Below are 21,671 nucleotides of genomic sequence, written 5' to 3' on the forward strand. Positions count from 1 at the left end.
GGTGAAACACAAAGCTGATATTTTGTGTGTGTGTGTGTGTCCATTTTAAATAATGCTTCAAAGTTATCAAACTTATTTTTTTGTATGTAGGAAAAAGATGCAAAAATACCAGTCTGACTTTTTCAGAGAAACACTGAGCTTAAGATACGACAAGGAAAGTGTGTGTAAGCTCAAAACGAATTCCCATAGCAGTGGATGATGACAGAGCTCGTTTTGTTTATGCAGATTTATCTGTAAGCAAAGAGATTTCCTCTGCACATGCTGGGGCATGTCTGGATGCAAACGGAAAGCACAGCACACTGCCAGTGGGAATTTTTCCTGGAAGCCAGCCCAAAAGGACACACATGGGTGGAGGCTTAAAGGAGAAAAGCCAGACGAGCAGAGGTAACGCCACCGGAATTCAAATCGTCCCAGGTGGATTGGGAATGCTTATTTTCAGAATTTCCAAAGGTCTGCTGTTTTTCCTGTGTGAGAACAGCTACACCATACAGCTGGCTCCATGATGTGCTCAGATCCAAGGTCCCTGCAGCACAGCAATGGGGCACAGGGAAGCAGAATCACTTAAATTTTGTATGATTATTTGCCAGGCTGGTAGGAATAAAAGGTTAATTTAAATAATTAAAAATAACAAAAATCATGGCTTTGCTGTGACTTCTGCTGTCTTGTTTTCATGTTACTTGGATTTGTAGCTATTCCCACATGCCAGCACACCACGGCTGGAGCTGGGAGGGAAAGGGGCACCAGAAAGTTTCAATGAGCCCCCCAAACCCATTTTCTTGGATTTATTTCCGTGGGAAGAGATTTCTGTTCCTCCAGAGCTCTGCCATTGCTCCCTGCCTCCCGCTGTCACCGAATATCGTGGCAGCTGCTTGCGTTGCTCTTCCCTCTCCCTGCCTGGTGGGATGCTCCAAGGCCTGTCGTGGAGAGGGAGGAAAATGAATGCAAACTGTCAATGTAAATAAACCTGGTAACATTTATTCCTGCTGAGGAATAAATAAGTGGAAAGGAGTGAATCCATTTGGGTCGCTCGTTCCAGAGGGAACCTCGTGGTTTGGCAGGGACTGAGCAGCGAGGGTTTTCCTTTTGCTGTTTTTCCCTGTGCATTTTCCTGGAGTTGTCTCCTTTCCCCTCGGTGCATTCCCACACTCCAGGCGTGTGGCACACAGCTGTCCGAGCTGTCCACACCTGGATGCAGTGAGGAGCTGCTGCCATAGTGCACCGGTGGCACAGCCCCTCCTGGCACTTCCCTTCCCACCCCTTGTGTTCCAGCTCGGAGTGAGCGGTGCCATCCTGATACAGGGAACTGAAATGGTGTTTGCATCAGAGGTGTGTTGGTAGTTTCTTATCTGGTGTGTGGTATCTGTCACTGTCCCCACCAGGACACCGCAGGGCCGTGGCGCACAGGGCAGCGGCAGCTCTGCACTTACACATCTCGGGGATGTCTCTGTGGGGCCATGCCATCAGGGCAAGCCTTGGGAGCGTGGATAGAGCTGGATCTCTTTGTTCTCCAAAAATAACCCAAATTTGCCAGGCCTGAGTGGTTTTTAAAAGGAGGTTTTCCATTAGCTTTCCGTGGAGAGCCGCTGGCAGCGCTGGCGACGTCCCCGCTCCCTCCCCAACTTGGGGCTTTCAGCACCGTGCGGCCCCTGTGGCATCAGTGAGGGTTTGCTGATTTTATTTAACACAAGGAACTACAATGAAAGAGAAATGCATTAAGGTTGGTTTCAAGCAGAATATTTTTAAATACAAATAAAGTTTTTGGAGCTGTTTTGTGGGCACTGTAACTTTATGTAAACACTGGAAGAGGCTGCGATAACCATGTGAAAGAAAAACTCACGGAGACCAGGGTGGGAGGGACACTGAGCCATATATTTTTCCTGTCAGAGCTCAATGAAAGGCAAATAAACGAGGAAAAATAAACTCAACGTTTACAAAAGGGCCAGCGTGGGAGCAGCTGCCAAGGTCCAGAGCAGTTTGCTGATCCCAGTGCCCAGGTACTGCTGAAAAGATTCTTCTCGCACTGGAAATCCTGATCAATCCTGTTCCACAGCATTTTATTATCCAGACATTCCTAATCTAGGAAACCTCATGTTTCATATCCCACTAATTCTTAAGGAGAAGGATGCAAAGTAAGTGCTTCTAAATGAGCAGGTTAAAAGATGTGTCAGAAATTAGGAGTAGAGCCCCAGCAGTTGCTGTTCCATGCTCTGCTTTGCAGAGCAAAGGAAAAACAAGACAATTTCATTTATGTATAATATTAGACTTGATGTACCACAGCAGCCCAACTAAAACATGAAATATAACCTATTTTTTTCTTTTTTCTAATAGGCCTTTTAGGTGCCCCCTTTCTTGAGGGCAGTAAATAGGAATATCAGGTCTTTGTCAGCTGTGTCATTTAGAGCATGAACAATGGATACTAATTTAATCATTTCCCAAGAAGCATATTAATATTTTTATCCTCTGAAATCCACATGAGAAAGAAAGGATCCAAGGAGCAGAAGCTACCCGGGATGAGGAGCCTGGGACAGCTGGGCTGGCAAGGGCAGGGAGCTGCAGCACCACTAAAAGCTGTAGCTGCTCCATGGGAACCAGTTAACCATAAATCCAAGGCTTTGGATAATGTCCTGGCACACCAAGGACTTGACTGCTTCTTCATTTGTCTTCCTGTTCCAGAGGGTTTCACCACACACATGCACATGTGGCATCCCTGTGAGGCTTTTTTGCTGTTAGCAGCAGACAATACCTGTGCTGCCGGGCCGAGGGCGAGCACAAAGCAGTGCCTCCCCTTCTGTTTGCTCTGAGAGCATCAATGCTGGCACTGGGCACTTTTTCTCCTCTAGGGCTCATTTTTGTTTATTATTCCCCTTTTTATTCTTCCTTATCCTCCCAAACTGATTGCATGCCTGCTTGGCATTAAACACGAGCTGAGCACTGTGATGGACTGGGGCTGAAGAGCTGGAATGAGCTGGAAATACATCTTCCAGACCCCTACATTGGTGGTTTACACTGAGGGCACAGTTTTGGGTGTCACTGCCATCCGCTGGCTTCTGGGTGCTCCTCGGCAAAGCCAGGTGTGCTGGTGGCTGAGCACAGGCTGGCCTGGATCCCAGCACAGAGGATCACCTGGATCCCAGCACTGAGGCTCACCTGGATCCCAGCACTGAGGCTCACCTGGATCCCAGCACAGAGGCTCACCTGGGTCCCAGCATGGAGTTTCACCTGGGTCCCAGCACAGAGGCTCACCTGGATCCCAGCACAGAGGCTCATCTGGATCCCAGCACAGAGGATCACCTGGATCCCAGCACAGAGGCTCACCTGGGTCCCAGCACAGAGGATCACCTGGATCCCAGCACAGAGGATCACATGAATCCCAGCACAGAGGCTCACCTGGATCCCAGCACAGAGGATCACCTGGATCCCAGCACAGAGGCTCACATGGATCCCAGCATTGAGGCTCACCTGGATCCCAGCACAGAGGATCACCTGGATCCCAGCACTGAGGCTCACCTGGATCCCAGCACTGAGGCTCACCTGGGTCCCAGCACAGAGGCTCACATGGATTCCAGCATTGAGGCTCACCTGGATCCCAGCACAGAGGCTCACCTGGATCCCAGCCTGGAGGCTCATCTGGATCCCAGCATGGAGGCAGAGCTGTCCCAGGGCACTGAGGGCTGTTCCCAAGGCCACGTGCCCATGCAGAGTGGTGCTCTCCTCCCACGGATATTTCCGGGCCGTGGGACCTAAGCAGTTGTAACGTTCCCGTAAGAAAAGCACCACCTTTGCAAACTTCGGCAATGTTTGGCTGGAAGCCTCTGCTCTTTGCTTTTGGCCATGAAGTGCATTCCTGACACCTCTCCCTGGGTATCCATGATAACCATCTCCTCAGACCAGGGATGGGGCTGGACCCTGCCCAGTAAATCCCACCCTGGGAATTGTCAAACAGGATGGGGTGCACTTGCAGCTCCAGACAGGAGTTTTCCTGGCTCCTTCTGGAGATGCCAGATGGAGGTGGATATGGGCTGTTCTCTCCTCTCTCCCTGCTCCTGCCCTTGTGCCCTCACTGAGCCTTTGGGTTGTGCTGGCTCGGAGCAGTGCCCTGCAGAAAGACAACCCTTCCCTCTTCATTTCCAAGGCCAATTAAGTGGGAGGCAGAGTAGCCTTAAGCATTCTTCTAATTAAAACAAAATCCCTCATGGCCTTTTATATACAGAGAAATATTAGAGACTTCAGGGTTGTATAAAATGTGTATTTATTGATCAGATCAACTGTTGCAGTTCCTTCTGTAGAGTTCAGTGAGACCATCAACATGACCAGGCTGGTGAGGAGGGCAGGAGGGCGTTTGGCCTGAGTTTTCAGTGATGCCAGCCCAGGGCCTGCTATACATTATATTTATACATTTATACATTTGTATGCATTTATACACATTGAAATGCACAGCTGCCCAGCCAGGCATCACCTCCAACACCTATGGGGGTCCTGCTTTCCCAGGCTGTTCCCTGGATATGGTTTGTGGAGTTGTACCACAGGGGGTTGTTTCTGGCTGCTTTGCTTCTGAGCCCACTCAAATGGCTGTTTTTTTGCATTGCAGGAAGGCAAAAGCATTTCTGGTAAAGCCTCAGAGTGCTTGAAGGACAGGACATACTTTCCAGGGAGAAGCAACCACTCAAAAGCTTTCGCAGGCTGAGATTTTGTGCTCAGCAAGTTGCTCCAATTTGAGGCACAATCCTAAGAAATGTGAGTGTGTGGTGGAAATGTCTGCAGGCCTGGGTTAAAGCAGTGCTGGCAGATGAGGCTGTAGCTTCCACAAGATAAACATTACAGAAAAATAGTGTAAATACGGGGGATTCTATTTTTTTTTTTTCCTCATTTTTTCCCTCACTTGGGCCAGGAACTGCTAAAGCTTAAATAAATCATTGCAGAAGTGAGACTGACCTAAATTATTCTACACAGTGGAGACCTTGTCTCCTGCTTTTGGAGATTCCTTTATTTAAGCTGTGCCAGAACAGGGTTTAAGTTGTCTGTACAGCAGTAGCTCCTTCCTACGCCCTGGGGAGCTCGGGGGAAGGTGTGAGATCGGCTGGCGTGTGCCAGCAAGGATGCTGGGGAGGCAAAGCCACCAGCTCACACACGCTGGGGGAGCCAGCAGGGATTTTTGGTGCCACACCATCCCGCGCTCGGTGCTGGCAGCTTTCCCTGCCCTGGGTGGGGCTGTCGCGGTGCCGGGCTCCACTTGTTCCCAGTGAACACGCAGTCCAGTGCCTAATTAAGTCACGCATGTGTGTCTAATCAGGGAATGCACAAGTGCCCACATAATTTGCATTTGAGCACCCATGGATGTCATGCTTCAGCATCCAAACTGACCCTGCATGAGCACGCACAGGTTCACACTTAGAGCTCACACAAGAGCGGGGTTATTCCCGCAGGGAAGCCGCAGCAGCGCATCCGTGGATGGCTCATTCCCGTGCCCATGAGCTCCGATCAGGGCATGCATGAGCACCCGGGCAGTTCATGCATGGGCTCCCGTTATTTGGCACACAAATGCCCAATTAGCCTGTGCATGACTGCTCAATCATTTCATGCATGACCACGCAAAACCACTAAGTGGTTTTCATATGGTTTGCCTGTAGGTTCACTGGTGAGCACCCAGTGTGTTCCCAGAGCAGGGTCTCCCCTGGCGACTGCAGCCTGTGGCTGGACAAGGAGCAAGGAGTGTGGAGGGAGTGCAGCATGGAGATGTGGCTGACATGGATGTGCTGAGGTGGAGCAGGAGGAACCCCCACCCTGCAGCCAGCCCAAAGCCACTGGCTTGTCTTGGCAACTCCCAGCTCCTCTGACGGCAGCACCACGCTCTGCATGACCACAGGAACCCATCTTTGGCAAGTGCTCTGGCTCGAAGGAGGGTGGAGTAAATGATCACAACGGCCCTTCCAGCCTTAAAAATGTAGGAAGCCTTTGATGTGCAGGCAGGACGCCTTGAAGATAAACCACGTGTGGTGTAGGGTTTGTGCCGGAGCACCAGCCCAACGAGAGGGAGCACAGAAAAAGAAAAATGGAGAAACTCAAAATAAAATTACCCGTCATCCTGGCCCTCACCCTGCAGGCCCTGCAGGCACTGTGTCCCCTACCCCTGCCCCGTGGTCGACTCAGAGCCCTGCACAGCCCACGGTGGGAGTGAAGCCACAAGACACAGTCACAGAGCACGTGGCTTTGATGTGACCTTTCCTTCAGTGTTTACGTTGTCTCCAAACCCGTTTTTTTGTTCAGGAGAGATCAGATTAAAGGGAGTTGCCAGCCCTCAGTGCATCCAGCCAGTCAGGGAGCCTGGGCTGGGGTGTTGGCAGCTGGGAGCAGAGGGCTGGGTGGCTTCTCGCCCCTCATCCCCCTGCAGACACTGAGGCAGTTCTTACAACCCTGCCGAGATTCCAGAGAGACGTCCTTATTTATGGATCCTGCATGAACTGCACACCGCGAGTCACTCACAAAAACTTGCAGGGAGCAGCTGACCTGAATCCATATTAATAAGGCTCACAAGTCGTGGAGTGTTTTCTCTCATGCCTGTGGGATGGCAGGAACGCGCTGCCTTGTGGCACGCAGGGTTTAGACAAAAAGCTGTCTATAGCCTGTCACATTTTTAAGCCCGTTAGCCTTGGAGATAAGCCCAGGCTGCCGTGCCGTGGTGCCACGCTGCAGCTGCCTCTGCTCCAGGACAGGCCTGGGGAGATGAGGAGCGATGGCTCCGGGCAGGCTGGAGCCAGGGAAAGGCCATGCTGGCTGTAGGGACAGCGTTGGGGTCTCAGAGCTGTGGTGTGTGATGCTGCTGGGAAGTGTGGGATCTAGTCCTACAGAGGAGCATTTCTCCTTGGGCAGGGACACCTCAGGCTCTGCACTGCCTGGCTGCTTCCACAGCAGTTACAGGGCAGCACACTCTTCCCAGCTGGGAAACCTGGGGGACAGTCCCAGGTCTGGTATTCCTGCACTCCGGTCTCACGTTGGGATGAAAACCTGTGCGGATCAGCAATAAACCAGGGGACTTGGGGCTTCTCTTGCTGTTAAAGAACCACTCATGGTGTCCAAACCCTCCATGTCAGCCGTGGCAGCTCTCACGGGAGGTTTTAGAGCCTTTCCTTTTATAGGGCTTTTTCTTTTTCCACAGGATTTATCCAGGTTCAATAGCAGGGATTCAGGGAGATAATAACGTACATTAACCAGGGCGCTGGAAACTGCTTCGCAAACAAGATTGATCAAAGCAGCCCAGGATGGAGAGCAAACCCTCCAGAATGTGCTTTGCAAAACACTTGCCAGAACAATTGACTCCTGGTAAAAAATAACACATTGGGCAGCCCTGGGGGGCTGTGCCAGGGAGAGACCCAGCTCCAGCAGCCAGAATGCTGGTGGGGGGCTGCAGCCATGAGCATTTGTGGATATGATGAAGTGGCCAAAGCCCCCTTGGGATGGAGCAGCAGTCTGGCTCCAGGGTGCCCACACTCTCCATTCCACTCCAGAGGGGAATTAATAGAAGGTGCTTTACTGCTGCTGTTGTTTTTATTGATTACTGGCAAAGAGAGTGACTGATGGTGGAGTCTAGAGAAAGGAAGGGAGCAGAGGTGCAGGGGACACGTGGGGGGAGGAGGAGAGAGGGAAGGAATTCCTGCAGGAGATGAAGGTGACATTTCATCTGTGGATCTGTGCTATAAAATAAGTCAGTGTGCCACATCCATGGCAGGGCAGAGCAGAAATAATGGGCTGAGTCATATCAAAGTGAGTTTAGGTTAAATAAGAAAAATTTCCTGGGGGGGATGTTTCTGCAGAGGTACAGCATGGAAGGAGAGCTGGTGGAAGGAATGCTGCAGCCACACTCACACTGTCAGCCCTGCGTTTGGATCTCAGATCTCTGCATTTCTTGTGGCAGATGGGCACAAAGTCTGTGCTTTTTTTACTTGTAATCACCTGGGATTGGAATCACATCCCAGGGGAGGCATGTGGCCATGGGGCAGGAGGAGCACAGCTTAGATGGCAAACTGCTTCTCACGCCAGGCCCTTTTCCTGTGAATCTCTGTGAAGTGCTTTATATAGTCCACTCAGAGAAATTTATAAACAAATGCCTTTTGTCAGTGTTCAGGAATGCATCTCCCTCCATCAATCCTCCAAATACTTTCTTTGTCAAGGCCACACTCCGTCCAGTGCAAGGAGCAGGACTAAGCCAGGCAGGAGCAGGGCTCCTCTGGTTCCTCTTGCTGCAAATGTTTTGGGAGGAGGCAGGATGTAACTGGGGTAGGGTTACACTGGGATTATAGAAGCAGCCACCAGCTCTGGAGTCAGCTCTGGGGACTGTAGACTGTCACCATTTGGGTTCAGGGCCACTCTTTGATATGTTGCCCCTTTGCTCCTCTGGGCAGCTGCCTTCTGCTCTGGGCTGAAGATGCCCACAGGACAGGAGGGAGACAAGTGCTGGCTCTGTGCTGGGAAAATACCAGCAGGTCCACATGGTGTGACTCTTGGGGATGTCCTGTGCAGGGTTAAAAGCTGGACTCAACGATCCTCGTGGCTCTCTTCCAAGTCAGAGTGTTCTGTGATGGGAGCCCTCGTGGGAAAGCTGGGGGTTCCCACTGGGTGGGACAGACAGGATAAGCATCACCCAGCAGCTGCCTCTGGCCTTAAAACCTGCCGAGCCCCATCAGCTGCCCTGCCTCAGCTCAGCACTGAGAGCAGAGCACAAACCGCCCCGATGCGAGCGGCGGCTCCGTTCCAAGGCTCTGCGCCGCCCGGTCTGGAAAGCTCATAAAACAGATCCACACGGCTCAGATCTGCTGCCTCAACAGAGACTCGGCAGAGCTATAAATAGCCCAGCCAAGCGTGGTGCAGCGAACCTGAGCGGAGCCGGCTGCCCTCGTGGGCAGGCGCTCCGGGAGCCGTGTGGGGACGGCCGGCTCGGCCGCTCTGCAGCATGGCCTGAGCAGCTGGCCCACCCTGACCAGGCAGGTCAGGACTGTGTCACCTGCCCGGGCATGGCCTTGTCCCCACCCTGTGCTCCTACAACCTCAGTCCCAGGCACTGCAGTGTTCATTCATCCTTGCTTGCTTTTCTGCTGCCGACTTCTCTCCTAAAGCAGGAGCTCAGGTCTGGACCCATTAAGGAGCAGTAAATATTTTATTTGCTTTTGGAGTTTTGACTAATATCTCAGAGGCTACAAGGGTCACACTAGGAAATATCCATTTCATTAGCAATGGGATCGGCCCATTCTGGGGCTGCTGGCTCGTGGAGTGAACCCAGCCTGTCCCCTGGGTGTTGTTACCAGCTGTAAGCTTGTCTTCATTCAGCAATCAAATCAAGGAGGTTTCTGGACCTGGAGTGGTTTTCTTGGTTCTCAAGGCTATGCAGGCAATTAAAACTGGTCTTGTTAAGAGGCAGCTGAGCCTGGGTAGCGCCGTCTCCCTCTTACTACTGTTCGGGCACTGCAGCGTGGGAATGGGGACAGCACAGGAATCAGGATTTTTTGTTTTGCTGGGCTTTTCTTCAGGTAGCTTCTACAACGGGCTTCTTGGCACTGCTGCTTGAGTGAAATGGAGCAACCAAAACGGGAGCTGGCTGGCGGCCAGCCCGGCAGACGGGCACACAAGGGCAGCCGGGGGGGCAGGTGTGTGCCTGGAGCACGGGTATTGAGGGCAGGAACCTCGTGTGGGACAGCCAAGAGTCTGAAGTGCCAGGGTCACTGGCTGAGGTTGAGGACCCCTCTGCAGGAAAGCCAGGTGTGTGAAGCACCGGGGTTACACCTGTGTGCCAGGGTCCTGCTGGCCTGGTGATCCCTCACTGCCGGCCCCAGCACAGGATCCTGAGAGCTCACAAGTGAGTGGGTGAACAGAGAGGTTTTATTCTCCGCTCTTGGCTTTCATGTGTCTGTGGAACATGGCATGTTCTTGGGGTGAACATCCAATGAAGCAGCTCCAACAGCCACGTCACCCCCAGCCTCTGGGCATGCAGGGACAATTCTCGGCAGTGCAATACCCAGGTCTGGGATTTTAGAAATCCCTGGTTTAAAAACCCAGGGATTTTATCAGCTTTCCTGCACAAAACAAGGTCGGCAGGAAAAGGTCCTGGCAGGATGCCCTGAGACATCCCAGGGGAAAAGCAGTGACTCTCACAGGATGTGGGGCTGGCAGTTTGGTGAAAGCTGGTCATTCCCCAGACTTTGCTGAGCATTCCTCACACTTTGCTCCCTCTAAGAAAACCTCAAGATACACTGGAACACTTCTGATGTGTTCAGGAGGGGAAAACGTGTCTGGGGAGCTGCTGAGTCCTGCAGGGGACACAGAGCACCTGCCTGCTGTGACCTGAAAACCTGGATATTTGGGATATGTCATCTAGCTCCAAGGAACATGGATCTGTCCCAAACGGGGTGCCATTTCCCAAATGGAACTTTCTCAAGTCCCTCTCTCCCGTTAGTGCCTTTCAGCTGTAAATATGTGCCACTGTGGGAGGACATCTCAAGGCTCAAGAGATCCATGACCATCACAGCTTGGAGATCTCAGGTGAAAGGCGCCACTGAGGTGCAAAGCTGCAACTCATCACCAAGACAGGACTGAATTTGACTCAGGTTGAACCCTCTGACCGAGAGCACTCTGGTGTGTTACCCAACCCAGTGAGTTCCTTTTAGAAAGGTTCAGGCTCCCGCCGGGGATCGGGGTCCCCAAAGCAAAAGGGACCCCTGAAGAGATATCCTGATCCCCTAGGGCAACAAAGGTCCCTCTAGGGCTCAGCCGCTCCCGGGGATCAGGCTGTTTCCCCGGGGATGGGGGCCGAAGACGCGGAGGCCCCGAGGCACCACCGGCCCCTGACACCGCCCGGGCCCCTCACGGCCCCTCACGGCGCCCCCGCCCCCCCGGCCCCGCCCCTCCCCGCCGCGCGCCGCCCCGCGGCATTGTGGGATGAAACAGGATGTAGGCAGAACAGCGCGGGCGGACGGGCCGGGCGCGGCGGGCCGCGCTGCGCCGCAGCCAATGGGTGCGCGGCGCGCGGGGCAGCGCGGCCAATGGGGTGGCGGCGGCCCGCGCGCCGCAGCGGGCGGGGCGGTATTTGAGCGCGGCGCGGCGCCGGGGCGCAGAGCGCGCGGGGCGCCGAGCCGAGCGGAGCGGGCTGAGGCAGCGCGGCCGGGCCTCCTCACACCTCCTTCTCCTCCTCGGTGCCGTGCCTCGCCCTCCCGGGGTGGCCCTGTCACTGTGAAGGTGAGCGATGTCTCCGCTAGGCTGGGGGTCTCTAAGTCTCGCCCGGCACCGGTCGCTCCGTGTGCGGGGTGGCGGCGGGGCCGCCCCGAGGGCGGAGGTCGTTGCCGTGGCCGGGCGCGACCGGCGCTTGGGAAGCGATCGGAGCCCGCCCCTCCCTAGGGGTCTCCGTCGCTGCGGAGCCGGTCCCGCTCCAGGCAAGGTCACCTCGGCCTCGGGCGCCCCCGGAGCTCCCCCCGTGAAGGTCACGCAGGGCTCCGGTTCCCGGGAGCCCTGCGGGGAAAGGGGCTGTGCCGCACCCCTTCGCAGGGCCCTTTTTCGCCAAGGTGGTGGATGCGGTTTGGGCAGGGCTTGGGCCCCGTCCCCAGTCGCGAAATCCATGCTGTCCTGGTGGTGGAGCGGTGGGTGCTGGGCTTGGGCCCCGTTTCGAGCCGTGGGATCTATGCTGCCCTGGTGGGGAAGTGATGGGTGCTCCCATCCTCACGGTCCATGCTGTCCTCATGGGGGAGGTGGTGGATGTTGGGCTTCAGCCCCATCTCATTTCTAGGGTTCCCCTGTGCAGAGGGGGAAGGAGTGGTTACCGGGGGTTTGTGTTTCATGTTCTTCCCAAAGCCACAGCTTATCCTGCTGGAGTACTGGGCTTGGGACTCATGCTCGTTTTAGGACCGTATTCTACCCTGATAGGAGAAGGGTTGGGTGCTGTCTTGGGCCTAATTTCCCTCCCAAGGCCTCATACTGCCCTGGAGTGGTAGCTGGGCCTGTGGTCTTCCTTCTCACAGCCCACATCCTGCCCTTGGGGGGAAGGGGTGGCTGCTGGAGCTGTAATGTTACCCCTTCCTAGGCCCATCTTTCCTTGAGATGCGTGCTGGGGCTTTGTGATTTTCCTCAGAGAGGGCCAGATCGGGTGGCAGGACCCCAAGAGCCACCTGTGATCTCGTGGTTTAGGGTTATAGTGTGTCTGTGGTGCTGCTGGGCTGCCTTGTGGGGAGGGTGGCCCTGTAACCGAGCAGGGAATGAGCAGAGGCTGGGGCCCTGCTCTGTGGCGTTCAGGTGGGTGCAGGGTGTGACACTGCTGTGGCAGGTGCAGCAGCGCAGCCACTGCCAGCCCCTGCCGTGGCCACGGGGGATGTCGTGCCCTGGAGCAGTGCAGGGGAGGGTGCTGTGCTGGGGAAGGCCTCCTGGCCAGCTCGTGCAGCCCTTCTGAAGGATAATAATTTTTTTCCTTTGGCGCTGTCACCCGTGGCAGCACAGGCCTGCACTGGGATGCTCCTCGCCTAAACAATGAGGAGGGAAGGTGCCTTTTGCAGGTCACTCTGTGGCTGATTATGCAATGGCAGGTGCCCTCTGAACTCTGTTAGCAGTGCAGGTGTGTGAAGGCCTTCTGTATGTGAGGGCTTGCTTTCTCTCTTTCCTTAAAGAAGCTTTTCTGGAAGAATGACCTACAAGTGGATTTCTGCTGCTTCCTTCTTCCTGTGGACTGGATACCCAGAAGACTTTTCCAAGGGATTGTCAGATTCCTGGGTGGTGAATCCAAATCTGCAGGCAGTTTGGGCTGTTCTGAGCTGAGTCTTCTCTTCCCTTGCAGCCTGGGCTGGAGGCAAACCCCCAGTGGCTGAAACCACGGCATGGAAAGGAACAAACTGTTGGGAAGTGGCTGTGATAGGGGCATGTGCTCTCTGTTGGCAGTGGAGCTCAGTTCCTGTCATTCCTCCTGATGCTGTTAGTGTGTGTTAATAGCAGTTCTCTATTAGGCACTATATCTAAACTGTATAAATTAAGGTGGCAATAGAAGTCTTCAAGTGCAAGCAGAGGGAAGAATTGAAGTATTGTAATCAGAGGGCTGCAATTATGTAACTGGATTCTCTTTCTCTCTGGGTAGCAAGCTCCTTTAATTGCTGTAACAAAGCTACTCCTTCAGTTTTCTGGGGCTCTTCCAGGAAGTGATCATTGCAGCAGATTTTTTTCACTCCACAGCAGAGCTAAAAATGTGTACTTTCACTGTTTCAAAACACACTTGGTAGTATCACTCAAGACTTACAGTGCTGTAAAAGGATTTAGGAAACTTAGTGGTGCTCTGCAGGCTTAATTGGAGGCACCCCTTGCCATTAAGAAGCTTATTCCCACAAAGTTTTAATGTGCTGGGGTAAGAGCTGCTGCAAGGTGAGCAGCTGTGGTGCTTCTTGGTGCAGTCACCTGGATCCCCAGGTAACATGTACCTCCCCAGGCCTCGAGTGGGGAATGGGAATGAGTGAGGGCTGTGGTACCCAGAGCAGGCCTTCATGGTGGTCCTTCTCCAGGGCTTGAAGAAAGACTGCAGTTGCAGTGTTGGAATCATGAAATCCCAGTTTTCTAGGATAATATGAACTGTGCTGGGGAGTTCCCAGTGCTGAACACCTTCCTGGAAAGGCCATGTCAGATCTAATGGCTGCAGTGGCTGGTTCAATTTTGAGAGCAGAGGGGGCTGCACACCTCACTCCAGAACAAGTCCTGGACTGCAGTAGTCTGTGTTGTGGTTCCTGGGTGAAGAGGGGGCAGGAAAAGGAGAGCTTTGGCAAGCTCTGTTTCTGTGGTGGGACCTGCTTCCCCTGCCCTGTTTCCAGGCTGCAGTGTGGTGTTAACCTGCTTCTGGCTCATCAGACTGTCTCTGTCCCGTGGGCACAGCTGAAGGCTGGGTTTTCATGGCAGAGCAGCAGGGAAGTGAGGGTGTGATGATGGCTGAATGTGGAACAATGCTCCTCCAGGCTAAACTAGTAGCAGAAACTGTGACACCTGGGATGAGGTAGAATAAAAGCTGCTCCGAATGTGCTTCCTGAGCCTCTGTGTCCCTGACAGACAGTCTGGGATCTGTTGCTTGCAAGGCTCTGAGGAGAGGATGTTTCAAAACACTGGCACACCTGGAAGGCAAACTTGGCTGTAGCCTACTGATGTACAGGAGGGCTGTGGCTCTCTGCAGATTCCGTCTCCTCCCACACATAAGCTTTTCCTGTGTGTGGTTAATGCAGGTGGTGATGTTGGAATACCTCTGATCTAACCTCCAGCCAGTGCTGGTGCTCCAGCTGTAAGGGGCACCTTGGCCTGGGGCTGCTGTAGGCACCCTCAATAAACTCACTCTGGCCATAACAGGGGTTTGTGGTATCGCCTTGTGACGCAGCCTGCACGGAAAGGACAACCTCTGATGCACAGGAAGCGTCTCCTGTTTGGGAAGGGATTAAAGGAATCTATGTTCTGCCTTAGGTTCACGATGTCTGACAGGAAGGCTGTGATCAAGAATGCGGACATGTCCGAGGACATGCAGCAGGATGCCGTAGACTGTGCTACACAGGCCATGGAGAAGTACAACATAGAAAAGGACATTGCAGCATATATCAAGAAGGTAACTCCGGGATGAGGGTGCTGTGCTGGCTGCAACTTCCCAAAGCTCCTGAGCCTGTCAGGAGCTGAGTGGCTGAGGCTTCATGCTTGCGTGCTGGGAGGGAGAAGATACTTGGCTTCTTGGCTGCTTTACTGCTGTTTTCAAGAGGATGGAGTGACTTCTCCAAGGTCAGGGGAGGGCTATGGCAGAGCTCTGGCAAGCTCTAAGCAAACTGCAAGTGCTGTCCCTCAGGATTTGCCAGCCTGGAAAGGGCTGGCGGCTGCCTCTGCTTAGGACTTGTTCCACAGACCTGCAGCACCAGTGCAGGTGGGATCACCCCGATGTTTCACCTGGTGGGCAGCAGTGCATGTGTGGTTCTGGGGTGGGCCTTGTGCAGGCTGCTGGGGCTGTGGAAGCTGCTGTGTTAGAAACAGTGCAAGCAGCTGTCCTGGCTGGTGAAGAGGGTCTCTCCGTTCGCAGGAGCCTGTTAATTGAGTCTCATGCTTGATGGCATCTGGGGAGCTGTTGGTTCCCCCTGTAGCAGCTTCTCAGAATGGTCAGGCAAAGTGCTCTTGGAGGAGGGAAATTTTACTTCAGAGGCAGTGAAGTCCTGGCACCTGGGCTGGTGTTTGGGCCTTGCTTGTAATCTAAGCTTGAAGGCAAAGGATTCAAAGGTGTCTCCTGACTTCTCAGATCACTTTGAGGCATGACTTAGCTCTAAGTGCTCTGGGCAATGCAGCCTGTAAAGTGAGGGAGTGCAACAGAAGGCATCCAAAAAGAACTTGGCCTTTATTTCATGAGAGTGTGTTGGGAGGAGGGAAGCAATTTGATGCACCTTCGTGCCCTGGCAAGAAAGACTTTTCCTTACTTCAAAGGTTATCTGCAAAGAGCTCAACCTCTTCTGCTGTCTGAGAACTAGAACTGGCTTTAATCTTGGATGTTGAGTCTGTTCTTCTGGCTCTGTCTCAGGGGAGGGAAGGGTGTTCTTGGTGCATTAATTAGAGGGAGGAAAATGGTCTTTAACCCTATCCTGCCTGCTGAGCAGGATATTGAACCAGCATTCAGCTTGCTCACCTCTGACCTCTTGGGTCTCTGTGCCCTCTGGCCTGTGAATCTGCCTGCTCATTTTCAGTGTGGATTTTCTTCCCTTTGTGTACAACAGTCCCAAACAGCAGAAGCCAGGCTTTTCCTGCTTCCTTTTTTTAGGTGACCTTTAAGCTCAGATGCCTTGCTGGAGCAGCCATGCCAAAACCTTTTTTTATTTTTTGTGAGTGGGTTTGGAATGGGAGAGGAGAATTATTCCCCTGATTAGCCTACACACAGGGCTGTACCAAGGAGAGCTCTTGAGTCTGCTCTTCCTGCCCAGGACTGATGGTGCTCAGAAGATGTTTTGCTTGTGTTGAATCCTTCAAACAATCCAGTGCAGAGGTTTGGTTGCTTAATTTAATAGTGTCTTGCAGTGGGGTATCTCAAGATGCTGCAGGTGGGAGGAGAGGCGATAGTGTGTGAACAGAACCAGCTCAGAATTTGTGCTTAGAACTATTTTCATGTGGGCTTTCTTGGCCTTAATGCCTCTCTTCTCTTTCTTCAGGAATTTGACAAGAAATACAACCCAACTTGGCACTGCATTGTTGGCAGAAACTTTGGCAGCTATGTAACACACGAGACAAAGCACTTCATCTATTTTTACTTGGGTCAGGTTGCAATTCTTCTCTTCAAGTCTGGATAGGAAGTAGGAGCGATTGAAATTTGGACTGTAATGCACTGATGGCTGAAGCCACGACTCCCTCTAACATGGCTATGCCGCTGCATGGACTGTATACTATATTTAATGTGTATATGTTGCAGTAAAAATCTACTTCTGTTTAGTTGCCTGGGAAGAAGGCGGCATTTTTTTGTTACTGCTTTTTTTGGTTGTATTGCACTAGGAAACCTGTAAATGCTTAAACAATGGCCTTTACGTGGGAAGAAATAAAACTATTCCACAGCAGCTCCCTCACTGGTAACTCCTTCTTTGAGGCTGGGAAAACTTTTTTGGGCAGGCCAAAAGCCCCAGACTTCCTTACTCTGAGTCGTGTTAGACTGTTATTCTTGCAAAGAGGAGCAAAGCCAGTGTGAGCCTCTGTCCCACCCTGCAGACTGTAGAGAGCTGGCTCTCCCAGTACCCTCGGGGCAGGTCTTAGACCTGCCCTGAAAGCTGGTGGGGTGGCTCTGGGTGACGTGGCTTCCACCCCCGAGGTGATCTCCACCTTTGACTGTGATACAGGCTTGCAGCTGGCACCCCTCGGTGTTCTTGCTCAATGCCCTTCGCTGTATTTTTGGCTCTGCTGAAACATTGACCTAGACTTGAGTAAGCAACTCAGCGCAGTCTAGAAGGCTTCAAAAACAGCCCCTGAGTTCCTGCTTGTTGCAGAAAGCAGCAATCCTGTGGCTGAAGTCTTTAGACCTCGATGCTGAGTCTAAAGCCACGTGGCCCAGCCCTGCAATGGAGCAGGATATCAAATTGGTGACTACTGACAACAGCTCTATTCGGCATGTTTGTAGCCAGTTGTCTCAACACTGCCTTAACTTGATGCTCTCCTTAAAGCAAGCTAGTCGTGTGGAAGACTTGTAAGTGGCCACTGTCTCTTTTTTCTTTTTTTCTTTTATTTTATTTTCTGTAGCTAATAAGCTATTTCCGGAGGATTGTCCTCCATGTTCTGATATCTGCTTTTGTTCTTAAAGCACAGTACCAAGAAGTTTAATTTACATGTGATGTTTGTGTGAAGGAAACTCATGTGACATCTGCTTTAAAGGCAGACAAATGTCTTGGTCTCCAATAGGTTCAGCAGTGATGTTGTCTTAGTACGTACTGACTCGGGATTACGCTGCAGGAAGTTCTGATCTGGGTGTGCAGAAATGCTGTGTGATGGCAAGTAAATCCCTGGTGCTTGTTATAAGCTCTAATTATTGGTTTGCTGACTAATGCATTGGCAATACCACTGGGCTGGTAAGCCCAGCTTGTGTCTCTGAGATTAATTTGGTGTTGGGAATAAATCATTGCTGGGGGCAAAGGGCAGAGTGAAGGGAGCTCTTTGTGAAATGATTTGGTGACCCAGGTTGATGACTTCCTGAAGTAAAAGTCCTTCTTGTCTCTGTGCAAAATCCAAAGTATGCCTAATTTTGTATTATGGATAGAACAATGTTGTAACTAGAAAGAATGTAGCTGTCATAAGTTCATGTCGATGGAAACGTCTGCACTGGGATATTGTGCCTTGGACTGTCTGGGGCACTCGTGTGGTCTTGTCTCTTCAGAACTCCACTCTGGGTCTGAAAGGAGAATGTCTTGGGTTTGATTTTTTCCAAGCATGAGTCTAATGTGAATCTGTTCACGGTCTCTTGTGGAGCAAGGTCTGTTCCCTTCATAACTGCAATTGCTCAAATACCATTTATTTTTTTTTCAAACATTAAAGGTGAATTGACACATTTAAACAGCCTGTGGTTTCTTCTTCCTTACCTTACTTTCCTGAGCAAAGCCTGTCCTTGTCCAGAGAGGGTGAGCAGTGATTTCCCTGCCCTGGAGGATGCTGATGACCCAAAGAAGGCTGGTCAGGGAGACGACTGGAGGAGCTTAGGTGGCCCCTCTGTGCTGGTGCTGACCTCCAGCTCAGCTCAAAGGCTGAGCCAGGGAGGAGGGATTGAGGGAATTGTGTCCTGCTGCACCCTGAGGGATGCTCTGTGCCAAGTAATCTGGATCTGAATAGCTTGGAGCTGACCTCTTAATGGCTTGAGGCAGCCACGGGGTGATACAGCAGCTGCCTGCACAGGAAGGTGTCTCCCTGCTTCCCAGGAATGCAGGTTTTCCCTTCAGGCCTCTTGCCTGTGCTAGAGAAAGCTGAGAGCTGAATCTGATGTATTTAGTGCCTCTCACAGTGCGGAGGCTGCGGGCTTACCCTTAAACAACCCCCTCAGCTTGTTATCTTGCTCCTGATGCAACCTAAATTTGGGGTTGTGGCCTCAGTGATATTTTGGAAAAGCTGTGGGCTCTTCCCAAGTGCAGCAGTGTAACAGCTCTGCTGTGGCACAGTAACACCAGCGTGAGCAGCGTGACTCAGCCGAGCCGCTCCAGGCAGCAGCACGGCTGTTACACACGGGCCATCTGCTCCAACCCGCACCTGCCAGTGCCCCGGAGCAGGGGTGGTTTCTACTTTAGGGGAGCTGGCAGAGATGCTCTTTTCTTGGTAGTCCCAGCCTTTTAGCTGGAAGTGGAATTGCTGGGCTTGAGCACCAGCTGAGCTATGCTGGGGCTCTGCATTCCAGGCCTGGCTTGGGCTGGGTTAATACTGTGGCTCCAAGGAAATGTGCAGCTGGGCTAGTCAAGCCCTCTCTGTGCACAGGGCCCTCAAACAAAGCAAAAGGCAGAGAATCTGGATCCTGAACCCCAGCTGCAGTACAGGAGGCTCCTGATCCAAACCTCAGGTGAAACACTTCTCCAGCCTGACTTTCATGTGGAAAACCCCCATTCTAGCCAGGTGTCCAGTGATACTTCTGGAAATCAGTCTCTGGTGAGATGGGGAGGCCCTGCCAGGGCTGGAGGGATGGTGTGCCCTGGAGCTGACACACACAAGTACAAAGTGGGCTTGGTGCTTCTCTGGATGTGTCACTGGTAGCAGGAGTCCTGCTTCAGGCTGAGGAAGAGGAGCTGTTGATCACATCTTCTGGAACTGGGCAGTGAAACAGAGCAGTCTTTCCCCTAAACCATCTTCCTTGTAGCACTGGGCCCCTGGAAAACACAAACTGCCTAAATTTGAACAGTGCTTCCCTCTACACAGCTGAGAGCAGAGGGCGGTTTGAACATGGAGCTGTGTCCCACTTCCCTCCCCTCTCGCTCCCCAGCAGCTGACAAGGCTCTTGGCTTAGACTTTTTCCATTGCTGGCTCCACTTTGTCTCCGATTTCCACCAGGCACAGGTGTCCTGGATGATGCCTCAGAGCATTAACTGTTTCCATGCTGGAGAAACCAATGGCATTCCCAGGATAGCTGCTCAGTTTCAAGCTGTTTGGAAACATCTGGATCTGGGACACGGAGTGGAAGGTATGTATCTGCAAGGGGATCATCTGGAGAAAGAAACTGCTTCCAGATGTGTTTGGGAAAAATTGTCATTGAAATGTAAACTCAGTTTATATTGTCCTGCCTCTCAAGTGCTCAGAAAGTGCCTGGGTGCAAGGGATGCAAGGGAGTCTGAGGCTGCTGCTGTGGGCTCTGACTGCAGATGTGCATTCGCTGCAGGGAACGGTGCAGTTGGTGGCTGGCGAGTGTCACATTGTTTTCTCTCTTACCAGCCAAGTCATTCAATTCCTCAGGGTGAGTATTTCTTTCAGATGTGGAAGTGCCTTACAAAAGCAGGGCTGTGTGGCACTGGAGAGCAGAGGGGCTGGGCTTGGACAGCTGTGCTCTGTGGGTATCACTACTCAACACTGCCTGGGATTCACTCTTTGCAGTGAGCATTGTGTAGAGCCATGGGAGAAGGTGTCAGGCCAGCAGCAGGCAGCCTTGCTCCCTGCCTGGCACAATGTTCTTCCCTTTCTCTGTGACCACCTGGGACTCTGGAAAGGGACAAGTGGCAGCACAGGAGTTGCACGTTGCTCCAGTGGGAACACCCAGGCTGCAGGTAGGGCTGTCCTCTCCCAAGCAGCCTGCAGTACTGCCATTGCAGTGTTGTGCTCCAGGCACGTGGAAGCAGAGCCTGTGGCTGAAAAACCCAGTACCCAACGGACCTGTTCCTTCTCCCAGTGCTTTCGCAGGTGATTAGTGGTGCCGGGAGAGAACGTGGAAATCATTTTTATCTCACTTTCAGCCTCTGCCAGGTAAATCCTGAGGAGGACAGTGGCACACAGAGAAGGAAGCAGGGCTGTGCCATCCCTGCCCACCCAAAGTTTCCCTCCTTTGTTCTATTTTATTGAGCAAGGATCCTGACACCCTTTCCCAGACAGTGACTCACAGCAGCTCTGTCTGTGCAGAAGCCATGTGTCTTGGAGCACTTTCTAGATACAGGAGCTGCAGGAGCCTTGCAGGAGCCAACTGTGTTTATTAAAAGACGATCAGATGTTACCTTGCTTAAGGCAGTATCTAGCTGAGGCTCAGTAATAACTCATTACCAACGAGACAAATAACTGCTTATCATCAGGTCAGTGCCTTTGCCAGCCCTTCTGGTAGCGGTGGCAGGTGCTCTGAGCACCGCTGGGCTCAGCACCCAGAACAGGGGGTAAGAAGACCCCACTCCAGTCGCTGTCCCTTCCCCTGGGGCAGCCCCAGGCTCTGCTCTGCTGCTCAGCAGGATTTGGCCCTGGGTTAAGCTTGAGGACCAGCTTTACTGAGTCCAGGTGCAGTGTGTTCCCTACTGTGGAATCAGGCTGCTGTAGTGGCCTTTGCAGGCCACGTCGTTCCATTCTAGTGCTGGGGACTCAAAACCAAGAGCTCCTTGTAGCCTGATGGAAAAATCAGCACTGGGCCAGGGCAGTACTGGAGAGGCATCCCGGGAGTGCTGTGGGGCCATGGGTGAGGGACGGTCATGATCCCCTGTGTCCCCTCTCCGCACATGCCCCATGCTGACAGGGGTGGGCTGGGGAGAGGCAGAGCAGGGCCAGCTCTTGTCCCTGGGGCCGGGACCCTCTTGGGCTGACTCAGAGGCTTTCCTCAGACGCCATCCTCTGGTGCAGCCGCCGCGGTCCTTCCCTGCCAGATGCCATGGCATCTCTCCATGTCCTTTGTTCCCTCCCTTGCTCACGCCTCTCCCATGATTTATGGCCGTTGCGGAGCAGCCTGGCTGCAGCTCGGCTGCTTGTCCAGACCCCTGGGCTCTGTGCCCTCGCTCGCAGCCCGGGGCAGGGAGCTCCTGGGGAGTGCTCTGACCCCCCTGCATTCGGGCCCCCTTGCATTTAACCATGTGCTTGGCCTTTTCTTTCGCGTCCTTCCAGCCAGGGTGTGAATGAAGCGCTTTCAGGGGGAGGAGATTGTTGCGAACCCAGCTCTGCCTGTGCATTGGTAGCAGCCCATAAAAGCATCCCAGGAATTTGCCTCGGCGGCCCTGTGAGGGATGAGCCAGTGAAAGACGCCCTTTGTTC

At 52.8% G+C, this 21,671-nt stretch overlaps 2 protein-coding genes across 3 annotated transcripts in view; both read left to right on the top strand.

Moving 5' to 3' along the window:
* HEATR6 (HEAT repeat containing 6) overlaps positions 1 to 21,671 on the top strand; it is a 340,544-nt gene that overhangs the window by 298,056 nt on the left and 20,817 nt on the right. The window lies entirely within an intron of this gene.
* On the top strand, positions 11,067 to 18,039 carry DYNLL2 (dynein light chain LC8-type 2). Of its 2 annotated transcripts, XM_058854592.1 has the most exons (3): positions 11,067 to 11,219; positions 14,451 to 14,589; positions 16,160 to 18,039. In XM_058854592.1, exons 2-3 carry the CDS (start codon positions 14,458 to 14,460, stop codon positions 16,295 to 16,297), a joined length of 270 nt encoding a protein of 89 aa, XP_058710575.1. In that variant the 5' UTR covers positions 11,067 to 11,219; positions 14,451 to 14,457; the 3' UTR covers positions 16,298 to 18,039. The 2 variants fall into 2 exon arrangements, with proteins under 2 accessions (XP_058710575.1, XP_058710574.1); XM_058854591.1 differs by lacking the exon at positions 11,067 to 11,219 and having other exon boundaries at positions 14,432 to 14,589.

The sequence above is a fragment of the Poecile atricapillus genome, chromosome 21 (assembly GCF_030490865.1).
Source record: "Poecile atricapillus isolate bPoeAtr1 chromosome 21, bPoeAtr1.hap1, whole genome shotgun sequence".
NCBI classification, from domain to species: domain Eukaryota; kingdom Metazoa; phylum Chordata; class Aves; order Passeriformes; family Paridae; genus Poecile; species Poecile atricapillus.

Bases quoted from the DNA above. Each gene is read 5' to 3' on its own strand.
- DYNLL2 (XM_058854591.1), top strand. From the start codon at position 14,437: ATGTTCTGCCTTAGGTTCACGATGTCTGACAGGAAGGCTGTGATCAAG. The intron at 14,590-16,159 runs GTAACTCCGGGA...CTCTTTCTTCAG, and splicing joins TTGCAGCATATATCAAGAAG to GAATTTGACAAGAAATACAA.